General features: G+C 40.8%; 1 protein-coding gene and 1 non-coding gene across 4 annotated transcripts in view; both read right to left on the reverse strand.

Annotated features, from left to right (window-relative positions):
• Positions 1-15,733, reverse strand: part of RNF149 (ring finger protein 149) — a 38,745-nt gene that overhangs the window by 2,931 nt on the left and 20,081 nt on the right. Inside the window, exons 5-7 of one of the 3 annotated variants that reach the window (XR_001439245.3) lie at positions 13,528-13,624; positions 8,988-9,186; positions 1,090-1,309 (exon numbers count right to left, since the gene is read on the reverse strand). Coding sequence is in view for 2 of the 3 variants with exons in the window: in XM_028832245.2 (XP_028688078.2) it covers positions 1,128-1,201; positions 8,988-9,186; positions 13,528-13,624 (370 nt within the window). In the remaining variant the exon portion in view is untranslated. Of the gene's footprint in view, positions 1-1,089; positions 1,310-4,127; positions 4,858-8,987; positions 9,187-13,527; positions 13,625-15,733 lie in introns of those variants that run through there. The other 2 variants (XM_028832245.2, XM_001106945.5) reach the window with 2 other exon arrangements.
• LOC114672027 (small nucleolar RNA SNORD89) lies at positions 902-1,015 on the reverse strand. Its single transcript, XR_003722226.1, has one exon. It is a non-coding gene; the product is annotated as a small nucleolar RNA SNORD89 (small nucleolar RNA).

Genomic DNA, 15,733 nt, shown 5'->3' on the forward strand with positions numbered 1-15,733 from the left:
AGGAAGAACTTTTTACACATTTGTTAAAATGTCAACACCCTCTGTCTACTAAGATGTTTTACTGATTTCACTTTACATCTTGTCTTTTTTTTTTTTTTTTGCAATCACTGTTGTTCTTACCAGGAAAATCCCCAAGACACTTCCAAGAGTACCTGTATAATCCTGGATCTGATACCTGCAGTCACCCACACAAAGTCCTAGTGTTCCCAGGCTTCTCACTAGCCAATAATACAACCCTACAGCTCAGCAAAGAAAAGCATGGGTTGGTTTTTTCCCCTAATGTTTAAATGAATGTAGTGCAAATACTTTTTTCACAACTTTGCTGTACAGAGGGCAAGTCTCCAGCTGCGGGGCTGATGATGACACAGTAGAAATTGCACTTTTATAACTAGTAATCCAAATGTTAGTATTTTTGAAAATATGGTGACAAGTATTTAAAAAAAAACTTTTAAAACTTAATTAGCTGGGAATGTCGTAGGTGGCTTTTCTAGTTGACTATTAAGTCACAGAAACACAACATATATTAACTACAAAACTAGTTTTGGTTTGAGTCAACATCCTGTGCTTTAGCAAATCACAAAGTAGGGTTTATACCAAGCCCACAGAAACTGCTTTTGACTAAAACATATAATTACCTCAAGTTCTACTTAGTAATACATATATACTGACTTATAATTTCAGCCTTCATTGAGCAAATAAACTTCAGCGTGCTCAAAAGAAGAGACTATTGCCAAACTAAGCGATCTTACTGGGGAATTTGGTTACACTGGGTATTTCATCCCCAGTATATGGGGACAATCACCTATTCCTAAAGGTCTATTTTTTTTTTTTTTAAATAGTTCAGTTCTCTTTGGGATGCCTTTCTTGACCACTCCCATGGCATGAAGCTTCCAATCCTGCTACTGAGGTCAGACTAGTGGTTCGCTTCAGGAAATTTTGTCATCGTGTGCCCAGAGAGAGCAAACTGCTGATGGAGACACTGCAATTCGGCCTTTTCTTGTCATCATTCCTCAGTAGCTGGAGGGAGCAGTCTTTTGGGAAAGGCTGTGTGTTCAGGATCCCTAAAAAGATAGCACATGGGGAAATTACCTGCCAAGTGGTGTGTGTGTTTACACCTCTCTGGCCCTTTAGTTTTCCGCTGGGACACCCAGAACGCCAGTCCAGACACCAAGGAGCCGAGGAAACAGGACAGCAGACGGGGCTGCGGAGAGCGGCACAGTCACGGACAGTCTCCTTCGCCACGCCACCCACGGTTCCCACAGTTAAATACTGGTCTTCATTACACATGAACACATGGCTCTTACGACAACTGTTGGGAGGAAAGTGATTCATGTGGTAAATAATATAACTAAATGAAATCTGATTTATTATACATTCCCCCAATTTTCTGCATCTTAAAAGCTTTAGCAAAAACTCTCGTATTTGTCCCTTCCTGTTTTTTTTTTCCCCCCTTTAACAGGATTTCACTCTTGCCCAGGCTGGAATACAGTGGTGTGATCACGGCTCACTGCAGCCTCAACCTCCTGGGCTCAAGTGATCCTCCCACCTCAGCTTCCCAAGTAGCTGGAACTACAGATGGGTGCCACCATGCCCAGCTGATTTTTTAAATTTTCAGTAGAGATGAGTTTTGCCTTGTTGCCCAGGCTAGTCTTGAATTCCTGGGCTCAAGAGATCCTCCCATCTTGGCCTCCCAAATTGTTGGTGTTAAAAGCGTGAACCACCACACTTGGCCTGTCACTTCTTTCTCATGTTAATTTTCATCTAAACTTCTATCAATGAAAACTTTCTCCATTCAAAGTACCGAATAGTTTTCTTCTCTTGCTAATTTCTTTTTTGCTACTAAAGATTTGTGTTTCTAGATATATGACCATAATTATTCCAACCTCTCCAATTTATAATTTAGTGTTCAAGCTTTTAAATTAAGGAACACTATGTTTGACAGCTGCTGATTAAGAAATCACATTTCTGTAATGATCAAAAACAATTTACCTTGGTCTGGCACGGTATTTTTTTTTTTTTAAAGAAACACCAGTCAAATTTATTACAGTTATCCACAGTTAGCAATGGTGATCTTCATGCAAATTGCTGCTCTTGCCATTCCTGGACCCAAAGTGCGCCATGACCTTCACAGTATTCATGCCATCTTTCACCTTGCCAAAGACCACACGTTTGCCATCCAACCACTCAGCCTTGGCCATCTTGGCAGTGCAGATAAAAAACTGGGAAACATTCGTGCTGGGTTCAGCATTTGCCATGGGCAAGATGCCAGGACCTGTATGCTTCAGGATGAAGTTCTTGTCATCAAATTTCTCCCTGCAGATGGACTTGCCACCAATGCTGTATGGCGTGTGAAGTCACCACTCTGACACACAAACCCTGGAATAATTCTGTGAAAGCAGGAACTCTTATAACCAAATCCCTTCTTTCCAGTGCTCAGAGCACGGAGGTTTTCTGCTGTCTTTGGAACTGCAAACAGCTCCAATCTGCTAACATAGTTTCATGGATTAGATGAACAGTCACTTCTTGGTTTCTAGGCCCCTTACCTCAAAGGAGACACAGCCCAAGGGCTTGCCATCGACGGCAGTGTTGAAAAACGTGGGGTTGACCATGGCTGGAAGCAAGGGGCTCTGGGTGGCAGCATCTGCAAAGCTCACAGCCTTCTTTTCAAAAGTCAGCTTCGTTAGCTACTCGGAAGAATGACTAGTTAAAACATTTTCCCCTAGTATTTTTCTTTTTTTTGAGACGGAGCTTTGTTCTTGTTGCCCAGGCTAGAGTGCAGTGGTGTAATCTCAGCTCACTTCAACCTCTGCCTCCTGGGTTCAAGCGATTCTCCTGCCTCGGCCTCCTGAGTAGCTGGGACTACAGATGTATGCCACCACATTCAGCTAATTTTTTGTATTTTTAATGGAGACAGGGTTTCACCATGTTAGCCAGGATGGTCTCGATCTCCTGACCTCGTGATCCACCTGCCTCAGCCTCCCAACGTGCTGGGATTATAGGCATGAGCCACCGCACCCAGCCCTCCCCTAGTATTTCTTAAAAGACAAAGAGCAAACAATCTACTTGCTACAGAATCAGGATATATTTTCCTATACATATTAAGCTACAGAAGGTAGATTCAAAGGCAGTGGCTGTTATGGAAACCTACTTGAGGCTGTCTGCTAACACACACACAGTGTACAAAGCAAAACACATTTTCTGCTTCAATAACTCCTCATGTTGCATCTATCTGTAGAGTTTATTTCAGTAAAACTGTTTACTTACCATTTCACGAATCAAAGTATTAAGTAGCTTGAGAACATCATATTAATCTTTATACCCTACATATGGCTATAAAAATACATTTATAATTTTAAAAATTGTTTTAAATAAACATTTTTTACCTACCAACTAAAGATATAGTGTAACTAGAAGCAACACAAGACTACAATTCCACACTCTAAAAAATAACTGCCTCATATTCCTGACTTCTACCTCCACGAAGTGAGAACAGCAGAGTGTGCGTTTTATCACTTTCTAACACTTAGCGGTCTCCAAAAGCTTTGCATTAGCCTGCTCCTTTGACCCAAAAGAACAGCAAGCAAGTAAAAAAGAAGAAATGGTTACCAAGGTCATGGTATTAAATCTGCTTAAACTCTGGGCCGGGCGCGGTGACTCAAGCCTGTAATCCCAGCACTTTGGGAGGCCAAGACGAACGGATCACAAGGTCAGGAGATCGAGACCATCCTGGCTAACACGGTGAAACCCCGTCTCTGCTAAATATACAAAAAACTAGCCGGGCGAGGTGGTGGGCGCCTGTAGTCCCAGCTACTCGGGAGGCTGAGGCAGGGGAATGGCGTGAACCCGGGAGGCGGAGCTTGTAGTGAGCTGAGATCAGGCCACTGCACTCCAGCCTGGGCGACAGAGCAAGACTCCGTCTCAAAAAAAAAAAAAAAAAAAAAAAAAAAAATCTGCTTAAACTCTAATCAAGAAAACTGGTTATTTCGAGTCAACAATAAAAATTAAAATTGTATTATCTTTCGCCCTTTTAATTGTAAAGATTAAATTGTAACTGAAATCAATATAACAGATTCTCAGTCTGCCTACTCATTTTCCTTAACAAGGCAATAAAGAACTTAATGCTCATGTGCAATATAGAATCTTAGGTTTTTATTTGTAGGAAAAAATAAACAGATTTCCCTCCCCATCAAGGCGTCACAAGAAATGAGGCAATAAAGGGAAAAATGCAAATCCTAAAGTCATCTAGTGACTTTCTCCTAATTCTAAACAAAGAAAAAGTGCTCTCAGGTTTTGAAATCTCCACATACAACACAGATGGGCAAAAAAGCTATAGACATCTCAGTTACAAGTTTCAAGTTCTTAAAAAAAAAAAAAAATTTCCTCCAGGGAAAGCCCATGTGATCGATTACCGAATTGAATTATACAGTTCCACTTCAACTAGTCTAAAATTGATGTGCTTAGCCAAAACCTTGAAAAATAGAATTAACCAGCTTTTTACAGTACCGTAGCAGCCAGACTATTATACAGAAACACCACCTGTCCTTTACATTAGAGTATGTGCCCCAGTTGTCTTTGTAAGTCTGAAGCAACACACTGTTCATAGTAAATTTTAGTAGATAAATATATGAGGACTAATCGAAAAGTCTCTTTAAGAAGAAAATATCTTAGTCCTTTGTATATCAAATCAGAATCTAATAGGTAAAATAATATACATTATTTTCAAATATACAAATTATGTGCTAAAGTAAAAAAAATAAAATGTCCTTTAGTTCAAGCCAAACTTCTGCCGGTGCCACTTCAGTGGGCACGTGCGCTAGGAGATGGGTCCTCCATGCCGAGAGTCACTCCTGCCGGCTTCTGCAAGAGAACGACACAAGCTACTCCATCAGGAGAAGAGGGCAGCATATTCCGAGCTTCAACTACACAAACACAGTTACTCACTTGGAGATAATTCAAGATGGTAAACAGAAAACTTTTTTTTTTTTTTTTTGAGATGGAGTCTCACTCTGTTGCCCAGGCTGGAGTGCAATGGCACCATCTCGGCTCACTGCAACCTCCACCTCCCAGGTTCAAGCAATTCTCCTGCCTCAGCCTCCTGGGTAGCTAGGATTACAGGCGCCCACCACCACACTCAGTGATCTTTTGCATTTTTAGTAGAGATAAGGTTTCACCATGTTGGCCAGGCTAGTCTCGAACTCCTAACCTCAGGTGATCCACCCACCTCAGCCTCCCAAAGTGGAGAAAACACCTTCTCCAGGGTCTACCATTACATGCAGGATTAGAGGCATGAGCCACCATGCCCGGCTAACAGAAAATTGTAAAGAAAACATATATGGAAAACTGATAACCCATTGATAGTCAACAAGAAAAACTGGTAAACATCTTTGTCATATGAGGAGTTTTTTAGCATTAGCCTAGCCAACATTAATCTCATCAGAAGATCAGTCTTTAAAGACAGTCAGAGATGGTGGTACCAGAAGATGTTCCCAAAAGTTGAACAAGTAGTTAAGGTGATGGTGACGCTGCCACCAATGAAAATAGCCAGTATTTATATTGACCCTAAGAGGTAGAGATTAACACGTCACCAGCCCTGGTGTATAGATGGCAAGGAAGAGGAGGAGCTGGTACTGAAATCCAGACAGTTGCTATTACTAGGTATACAAAAATCACTCCACACAAAAGGCTCTTAGAATAGAATACTTCCTTAAAGATAGCAGTAGAACCCACTACTTTTTATTTTGCCAATTTAAAGTTTCTCTTTTGAGACAGGGTCTCACTCTCTCACCCAGGCTGGAGTGCAGTGACATGATCATGGCCGTGGCTCACTGCATCCTTGACCTGCTGGGTTCAAGTGATCCTCCTACCTCAGCTTCCCAGACAGCTGGGACTACAGGCACATGCTACTATTCTATGCCCTGCTAATGTTTTGTAGAGACAGGGTTTCTGTACGTTCCCCAGGCTGGCCTCATGCGATGTAATCTGCTCCCCACCACCCCACCTCCAAAAGTGCTAGGATTACAATTGTGTGCCACCATGTCCAGCCTAAAGTTTCTATTAAATGGTGAAATAACATAAGTAATCTCAAAATGTTTCCTCTTGCTTTATAAATATAAAATGTGTTTTTACTGTTTAAATTGACAAAAACTGCATATATTTATGGTATACAACATGATGTTCTGAAACATGTATACATTGTGGAATGGCTAAATCACAGTAATTCATGTGCATTACCTGACATACTTATTCAAAGTGAGAACATTTAAAATCTACTCTTTGGGCATCTTTCAAGAATACTATGCATTGTTATGAACTGTAGTCACCATGCTGTATAATGGAGTTCTTGAACTTACTCCTAACTGAAACTTTGCACCTTTTGATCAGTATCTCTCCAATCCCCCCCACACCCAATCAAATATTTTGCAATCCCCCACTCAACCAAATATTTTACACTCCCTTCAAGGAGATGAAGTAGGTGGAGAGTGACGTAACTGGACAGTGGAAGGTGCACTTCCGCAGGAAAACACCTTCTCCAGGGTCTACCATAGTAACTTCCACACTCATTTCCTAGTTGCTCCTAAGAGTCTAGTAAATGTTTTCTCAACTATAAGTGAAACTACATTTTATTCTGGAGGTATTAATGCCTGATTTTTCTAATTTAGTGTTTTTCAATTTATATTGTTACCGTTACAAGGCTGAAAGAACATTAACAGATAAAGTCAACTTGCTGATGCACAATACTTGGGAATTTAAAAAAAGGACAAAGAGAGAAAAACAGAATGTGAGCCCCACATGGGGTTGGGTGGGGAATGGGGGAAACTGGCTGCTTCAGAAGGTATCTGACATTCTGCTGCTTTGGAAACCTAGCTGCTGCTTCCACCTTCTTTATTTCTACCCATGATTTCAAATTGTATTATCTTTGTTCTAAGAGGGCATTTCAGGACAGCCAATGGTAAACTGTAATGCACTGCAAGTTAACAAGGTAGCAAGAATGCAGAAAACTCTGGAGGCTGCTCTTGAAGGACATTTAGTCAGAATAAGAGTCTTAGTATCTCCAGGGTGCTCATGTACTAGAGAAGGCAAAGTTAGTTTTCTTTCTGGAGTTGGAAGGCAATGGCAAAATCACACAGGTATGCATTCTGGCTCCATATAAAGACATTCTTAAAAATAAGAGCCATTTACCAACAGAACATGCTGCTTTGTAAGGTGGCCCAGTCTTAGCTGGAGAGCTGGTTAGGAGAATGCCTACACCAATCAATCGCTACAATTTTATAATTCTCCGAAATCTATTCTCCTTTTTTCTTCCACAATGCATTCTTTTCTTCCTCTGGTGCTGTTAATACTTACATTTTAATATTTCTACCTGTTTTTGCCTCACGAATCCTAAATGTGCCACAAAGAAACTGACCTAGTTTCAATCTTACTGCTTTGGAAAAATACACTTCCCCTTCTAGGATGACAAAATTCAAAATCTGAAGCATCGATTCTTCCCATTTAAAATAACCTTTAAGTGAATCCAATTCCAATAAAAATTCTGAGATTTTCTTTTACTTGGCAAAATGATTTTAGAATTAATCTTTAAAAAATGTAGAATAGGCCAGGTGTGGTGGCTCATGCCTGTAATCCCAGCACTTTGGGAGGCCAAGGAGGGCACATCACCTGAGGCCAGCAAATCACTTGAACCCAGGAGGCGAAGGCTGCAGTGAGCTGAGATCACGCCACTGTACTCCAGACTGGCCGACAGAGCAAGACTCCATCTCAAACAAAAACAATAACAATAACAATAATAATATAGAATAGCCCAGGAATTTTTTTTAAAAGAAGAATAAAGATAAAAGAATTTGCCTTGCAAATATCAAAACATATTATTTGTAATTATTATTCACTAAACAATATTAGGACAACTGATTAAACACTTAGGTTTAACAAGTGGAATAAAAGGAAAAAAATAGATTAGTTAAATCTCTCCTCACACCTTAAACTATATATACTAAGATTTCAATGTAAAATACAAAACCCACAAATACTCGCAAAGTACAGGTCAATATCTTTATAATCCTAAGATAAGAAAGGCCTTCCTAAGTCAGCATGCAATCAAAGGCAGAATCATGAGAGAACAGGAAACTAAACTACATAATTTCTATCTGGAAAGTACAATGAAAAGCCAAAGGATACAGAAACTGGGGGAGAAATACACAAAATATATGACAAAGCCCTAGTATTTTCAGTGTATAAAAAGCTCTAAGGATCAATATGAAAAAATTACTATCTTCATAAAAAAATAAGCAAGGGATAAAATAAGCAGTTCATCAAAGAATAAAGATGACCAATAATCTGAAAAGAGGATTAACCTCATCGGTAATAAAAAAAAAAAAAATGCGATTAGTCTAGACAACATGGTGAGACTTCATCACTTCAAAAAAATTTAAAAAGTTAGCTAGATGTGGTGGCACGTGCCTGTGGTCCCAGCTACTTGGGAGGCAGAGGTGGCAGGACTAGTTAAGCCTGGGAATTTGAGGCTGCAGTGAGCTGTGTTCTCATCAGTATACTCCAGCCAGGGTGACAGAGCAACACGCTGCCTCAAAAAGTAAAACAAAACACACAAAAAAAAAAACCAAACAAAAAATACATGCAGTTCACTACACTTTACCTATCAGAGTGACAGAAAACAATTAGACAAGTGGTAAGTATATATACATAATGATTTCAAAGTGCTAGTGATAATAAACACCCATGAATAGTTTCAAGAAATTATAGAAAATTCAAAATGTAGTACTATGTAGCTGTAAAAAAATCACCTATTTATCAACATAGAAAGAGCTTCATACATTAAGTAAAACGTAGGTTATATTTAATTCCTGGTTATTTATTCTTTGATAGCTCAAACTCAAGCAATCCTCCCACCTTAATCTCCCAAAGCCCTGAGATTACAGGTGTGAGCCACCACACCTGGCCACATGCCATTGTTTTATAATTTGCACACCGCTCACCTAGCAATGCCGTATTTTCCCCTGCATCTCCTTTAAAGCTGGCATCGCACTGTGGCTCCGATTCAGCAGGGGAGGCTGATGGTGGGCTGCTCTCATCACTTCCGTCGTCCTCTGGTAAAGTTAGACTCAAATTTGCAGCCAGATCCCTTCCAGAAGGAGATTCTGGAGCAGGCATGTCCTGGACATCTCCAGGCTCTCCCTTGAGAATTAGAACAGAAGAAAAACATGATCAAAGCTTATCTGTCATCTGGCTCGTAATTCACACACGATATTATGTACTTCTATACAATGAATCTGGCAAAAAGCACAACAATGTCTCCCTTATCTAGTATCACAGAAAATGAATTCTTTCTCGACAACCAACCTCCTAAGGCCTACATGTTTTTTATTCTAAAAAACATTTCCCCTCCTTGATACAAGCAATTAAACTATTGACAGAAAGTGAAGCTTTCCTCCACTTCCTTGCCTTCCTGGACAGAGGATATGAGGCCATAGCCATGAACTCTGATTACCGCCCTGTGCTGGTTTACAGTGAGGCACTAGGGTTTCAGAGATAAACAAGGCTTTTGAACAACAGATGCCTTCAGACTGTATTATTTTCTTGAAAAAGTTACTCTGGCTCCTTCCATATGGACAGGGTGGTGATCAGCTGTAGTTTGCCTCCACCTTCCCTCCCGCTTCCATTTGCTGCTTTAAAGAAAGGAAAACAGTGAAAGTGGAGGGCTGGAGACGCTATCAGCAACACTACATTAAGTCTCGACATTTGGGGAACAGCTAGAAACCTCATTTGATTAATACCAGAGTCAAAGCTGTGTTGTAAGTGGATGGAACTCCTGGTAAAGTGACTTATTAGATGAGGGGTTGCTGCAAGTTCACTATGACCATCTGGCTTAGCATCTCACCATTGCTTCAAGTAAAAACACCACTCACAGGCACTCCACCTCCCTCCACCGGGCTGCGCCCCCAACAGCCCTGCTCCACCTGGTTCTAGAACCTGCCCCTCCTGCCTCACCAGCAACGTAACGCCCTCCCCATCCCTGCTCCTGACACACCAAGCAACAAATCCTGTGGCTGTGACATCACAATACCCAAACTTCTGCCAGCCTAGCCCCAACCTGTTTACCTATATCTGCTAACTTAACTACCTGCCAACCTCCAACCCTGTCTGTTCACTCCCCAGACATAGCATTAGCCTCAAGACTTTGGTGTGTCTGACGGATAATGCAACACCCACTACAACTGCCCTCTCAAATGCACTTGCTCCACCTTCCAATTTCTACCTGGCAGCAGGCCGTATGACCCTCCTCTGTGCTCCCACAGGCAGCACTTCAAACAGGCCTCTTTGGCCGTGTCGTGTCTGTGTGCGTGCCCTGACCCCCCACCAGTCCAGAAAGTGAAATCCTCAAGAGCCCGTGAGGGGAGGGGCTGTGTCTCACTCATCTTTGTCTCCCCAGAGCCAAGTGCAGATCTAGCACCTCAGATGTCATTTCTTTGACCCATCCTTGCCAAATCAATGAAAACAAGTGACAAGGATCACTGAAATAGCTGTAAACCTTTAAAGTCTGTGTGGTGGACTGAGGCTGACTCTCACTACAGTTATGGGGAAATAGAGAACTAGTTACTCCAAGAGGGCACAGCATGGCTAACTAAAGCATCCACTGCAGGAGGGGGTCAACAGGTCCACAGAAAAGGGTGTACTGTCTAAAGATTCAAAAGTCAAAGACAAGACAGTAAGTTTCTGAGGTTTAATGTTACTATAGGTTCTGTTCATCAAAAAATAAATTAGGCATTCTGGGGATATATAGTCTAGCTTTCTGAAATTAACATTCTAAGAAAGCAACTCAACCTTATGTGAGATGAAGAGTCTTAATTTTTAATATATGAAATATATAGCTTATTTCCACAAACAAAACTCATGAGGATTAAAGTCCCTATGCTACAGTCAGTGAAATTCCTTTCATACAAACATCCAGAAATGAAAAGCATGTTAAACTACTGACTGATGGGCCGGGCGCAGTGGCTCACGCCTGTAATCCCGCACTTTGGGAGGCCGAGACGGGCGGATCACAAGGTCAGGAGATCGAGACCATCCTGGCTAACACGGTGAAACCGTCTCTACTAAAAAATACAAAAAACTAGCCGGGCGAGGTGGCGGGCGCCTATAGTCCCAGCTACTCGGGAGGCTGAGGCAGGAGAATGGCGTGAACCCGGGAGGCGGAGCTTGCAGTGAGCTGAGATCCAGCCACCGCACTCCAGCCTGGGTGACAGAGCGAGACTCCGTCTCAAAAAAAAAAAAAAAAAAAAACTACTGACTGATGAAGAAAACAACTTAGAATATGCTTTAGAGCGTATCTAATGAAGGAAGAGTTCTAAAACCTTGCCAAGAAAGAAATCCATCAAGCTCCCTGTATGCTATTATTTAAAATGCTGTCCCCACAAAGGCTCATCGTCTCATCTAAGCTACAGTTTCTGCAGTAAAGGGGGATGAGCCAGGTTCATTAAGAAAGCATGTTATGCCATGCTAAACACAGCTACAATTATTGAAAACCATGAATATGTGAAGAAATTCTAGAAGAGAGACAAATTTTCTGGACATCAAAATAGTCTCAGTTTCTAGTAAGACCGTTCTTGAACACTGACCGCCACCTTCCTGTGAGCACACAGTGAAGGCGTTCTGGAACTCACATTTAAAAAACAATTCAGTGGCCAGGTGCGATGGCTCATGCCTGTAATCTCAGCACTTTGGGAGGCTGACGCGGATGGATCACTTGAGGCCAAGAGTTTGAGACCAGCCTGGCCAATGTGGTAAAACTCCATCTCTACAAAAAATATAAAAAATTAGCTGGATGTAGTGGAGTGCACCTGTAAGCTTAGCTACTTGGGAGGCTGAGGCAGGAGAATCACTTGAACCCACGAGGCAGAGGTTGAAGTGAGCTGAGATCATACCACTGCACTCCAGCCTGGGCGACAGAGTGAGGCTGTCTCAAAAAAACAAATGAATTGTAATTCATAGAGAATGACAGGAGTTGTTAAGGAAGCGGTCTCTTAAGCTAGAAGATGAGGGGACATTTTAAACAGACTGCAGTCTGGGAAATAAGTCCCATTAAATAACTGTATGACTTCAGGTGAGTTATTTAGCTTCTCTAAGCGCTTTAATGATGCCACTATAGAAGCTTACATGACCATAATGGCTTAAAGCTGCATAAAATGATCATCATTTAAAAAAACCCAAACTGCAGTTTCTAATTCCACAATAAACTCTATGAAAAACTCTAAAAATATGTTTAGCAACAAGACGATATTTGATAAATTATTTTCCCCAAAGATCTTTATTTAAAAACTTTTTTTTTTTTTTTTTATTGATTGATTGAGAGAGACAGGGTTTCACTCTTGTTGCCCTGGCTAGAGTGCAGTGGCACGCTCTCAGTTCACTACAACCTCTGCCTCCCAGACCCAAGCGATCCTCCTGTCTCAGTCTCCCAAGTAAATGGGACTATAGGAGCGTGCCATCACATCTGGCTGATTTTTTTTTGTATTTTTAGTAGAGACAGGGTTTCACCATGTTGGCCAGGCTGGTCTGGAACTCCTGACCTCAAGTGATCCGCCCACCTCAGCCTCCCTAAATGCCAAGATTATAGGCATGAGCCACCAAGTCCGGCCTAAAACTGTTTATCTTCTAAATGAGAATATGTTGAGACATTAATAGATTGTATGAAGACTCTAAAACCAATAAAAAATATAACCTAAACAAAAGTATTCTTTCCCTCTATGTTCCCCTCTTTGGGTAGGGTAATAGTTAAGTGCTCAGACCCTGGAATTAAGCAAACTTTATTTGAAAGATGAGTTCCCATTAAATAACTGTATGACTTCAGGTGAGTTATTTAGCTTCTCTAAGCTCAAGTTTCTAATTAGTAAGATGGGAATAGTGACAGCACTTATATAGCAACTGTGAAGATTAGACATAACAAGGTATGGAAGGCATTTGTTCAGCACGTGGCTAGCTACTCCTATGATTTCCTTTTCATTTTGCCCCCGTCTTCTGTGTAAGGCCCTGTGACCATCAGTGATGAACCAACTTCAATGCAGGACAAACTGCCCCAGGTCTATTTGATTCTGAAACCTAGGAATAGGGAATAATATTTGATGTTAAGAAGTATTGGCTTTGGTTTCCTCACATGTAGAATGCACATATTAAGCCAGACAACCTATGCGGCTCCTTCCTTTTCAAATATTTTATGATTCTTGTTTATACAAAACTAGCATATATACATTCTGTGGTGCAGCATACCAAAACACATTAAGTAATTACAAACTCTCTGGGAAACATCTGAGCATATTATTCTATCATCACAAATCTATTTCACTGATTTTTTTGGACTGCCTTAAGAAGTCATTTTTAATAGTGAGGAAATTTTCTTCAGAGAACCACAAGAATATTAGGAGCCTTTCGCCCGTTCCTCTTGTTTCTAGTCAATAATGAAACTGAATCACTCAGGAAGAACTGGGGCAGAGATTGAATATAAACAAAAATGTAACAAACCCAATATCCTAGGGCTTTGATGACATCAAGTTTACACATTGGACATGTTCGGTGATCCAAAAGCCATGGGTCAATGCATATTCTATGAAAAATATGCCTAAAAAAATTAAGTATGTGTTAATGTTTTTAAAATCAATGTTTATATAACTTATAAAAGAAATAAGACATTCTACCAACTCATCCTCTCATTACAAGTTAGCTGGCGTCAAATCAACATTCTAGTCTACTTACTTATCATGTCATTATTCTCTCTTCCATGTGAAACAGAATCTGGCACTTCTAGGGAAAATTTCCCTTCACCCTACAAAAACCATGGCTTATTTATGCCCTCACACTAGGTTGTACATTTTTATGTGCCTTTGTAAGTTATTTGAAAAATTTTTGGGAAAAAATGTGGCATAAATCAACTAGTAGTAATAAGTAAACTAATACTAAACTGGCAGTACCTTATATAAAGTCCATAAAATGACTCAAATGGAAATACAACAAAAATATTAACAGATCATCTTGCGGTGGTAGGCTTACGCAGGCTTACACAACACTTTTTTTCTCTCTTACACAGTTTTGTATACACTCCATTTTTCTATAATGAACACCTATCACTTTCAGAATAAAAAAAAAAGGCATATATATTTTCTTCTTTTGCTGATTTGTCTCAGTTGGCTAACTTTTCCTGTGTGATAAATCTATTTTCTACAAGAGATGAAGAAAAGGAGTTAAGATTATAGTATGTATGGGTTTCAGAGCCAGACAGGCTGGGCTTAGACACGAGCATGCCATTCAATGGCTGGGACTCTGAACTAGGTTCCTACACTCTCTGCCCCACACCAGGGGCGCTGAGCGGCACATGCAACGTGTGTACAACTGCGTCAGGCACAGAGCTTACTTGGTCATTGTTTGGTATTATTACTGTTGTTTGGAGACTTTTTTTACAAACAGAAATCTGCTAGTGGAATTAAAAGTAACAGTACTTGCGGCCAGGCATGGTGGCTCACGCCTGTAATCCCAACATTTTGGGAGGCTGAGGTGGGTGGATCACCTGAGGTCAGGAGTTCGAGACTAGCCTGGCCAACATAGTGAAACCCGCTCTACACTAAAAGTACAAAAATTAGCTGGGTGTGTTGGCGGACGCCTGTAATCCCAGCTACTCAGGAGGCTGAGGTAGGAGAATCGCTTGAACTCGGAAGACAGAGGTTGTAGTGAGCCAAGATCACACCCCTTGCACTCCAGTCTGGGCAACAAGAACGAAACTCTGTCTCAAAAAAATAAAAAATAAATAAAAAAAAAACCAGTACGTAAGAAATAATTTTTACAAAAACATAAAAGGAACATGTTGGCTTTATTGGGAAATTTGTTACATAAATAAAGCACAGGAGAAAATAAGGGAAAAGTCAAAAGCCCGGTAAGGAGACCAGGAACTGTGCACATGTGCCTGCATTTGAGGGTCAGGTCCAAACTCCAGCTCAGCCACCAGCATGACCTAGCACTGCTCGTCTGTGCAGCTTCCTGGACATTGTTTTTAAGTTAGAAAGACTTGCCCTAAACCAGCCTGGAGTAAAAACTCTTTTCTCTACTTTAATAACTTTCTACATGACATGATCAACTTACACTGACCCAACCCAGTTTATTCAGTGCCCATCGTACCAATCACATGTAAATGTTTGTGGGTTTAAACCAGCTACCTTTAGTCAGGAAACTTTCATTTGGTTACCCTGATATGCATGGCTGCATTTCCTTCACACAGTTATCAATCTACTAAAAAGTACTTGGATATATACTAAAATACCCTGCAAACAAAGCAAAATATAATTATATACTGACTTGTGACCTGCTTCTAATAGCTGTGAAGTATAATTAAAATTCATCAGACTTAAAACATACCATTTCTGCACACAAAACGAACCTTTTTAACAAAGCAATTCTTTTTAAAAAGTTATCAATTAAAGTATCCCATTACTTTTTTTGGAGATAGAGTCTTGCCATGTTGCCCAGGTTGGAGTGCAATGGCATGATCTCAGCTCACTGCAACCTCTACCTCCCAGGTTCAAGCAATTCTCATGCCTCAGCCTCCTGAGTAGCTGGGATTACAGGCATGCGCCACCATGTCTGGCTAATTTTTGTATTTTTATTGTAATAGAGACGGGGTTTCGCCATGTTGGCCAGGCTGGTCTCAAACTCCTGGCCTTAAGTAATCCACCTGCCTTGG

Source organism: Macaca mulatta, chromosome 13 (assembly GCF_049350105.2).
Source record: "Macaca mulatta isolate MMU2019108-1 chromosome 13, T2T-MMU8v2.0, whole genome shotgun sequence".
Lineage (NCBI taxonomy): Eukaryota > Metazoa > Chordata > Mammalia > Primates > Cercopithecidae > Macaca > Macaca mulatta.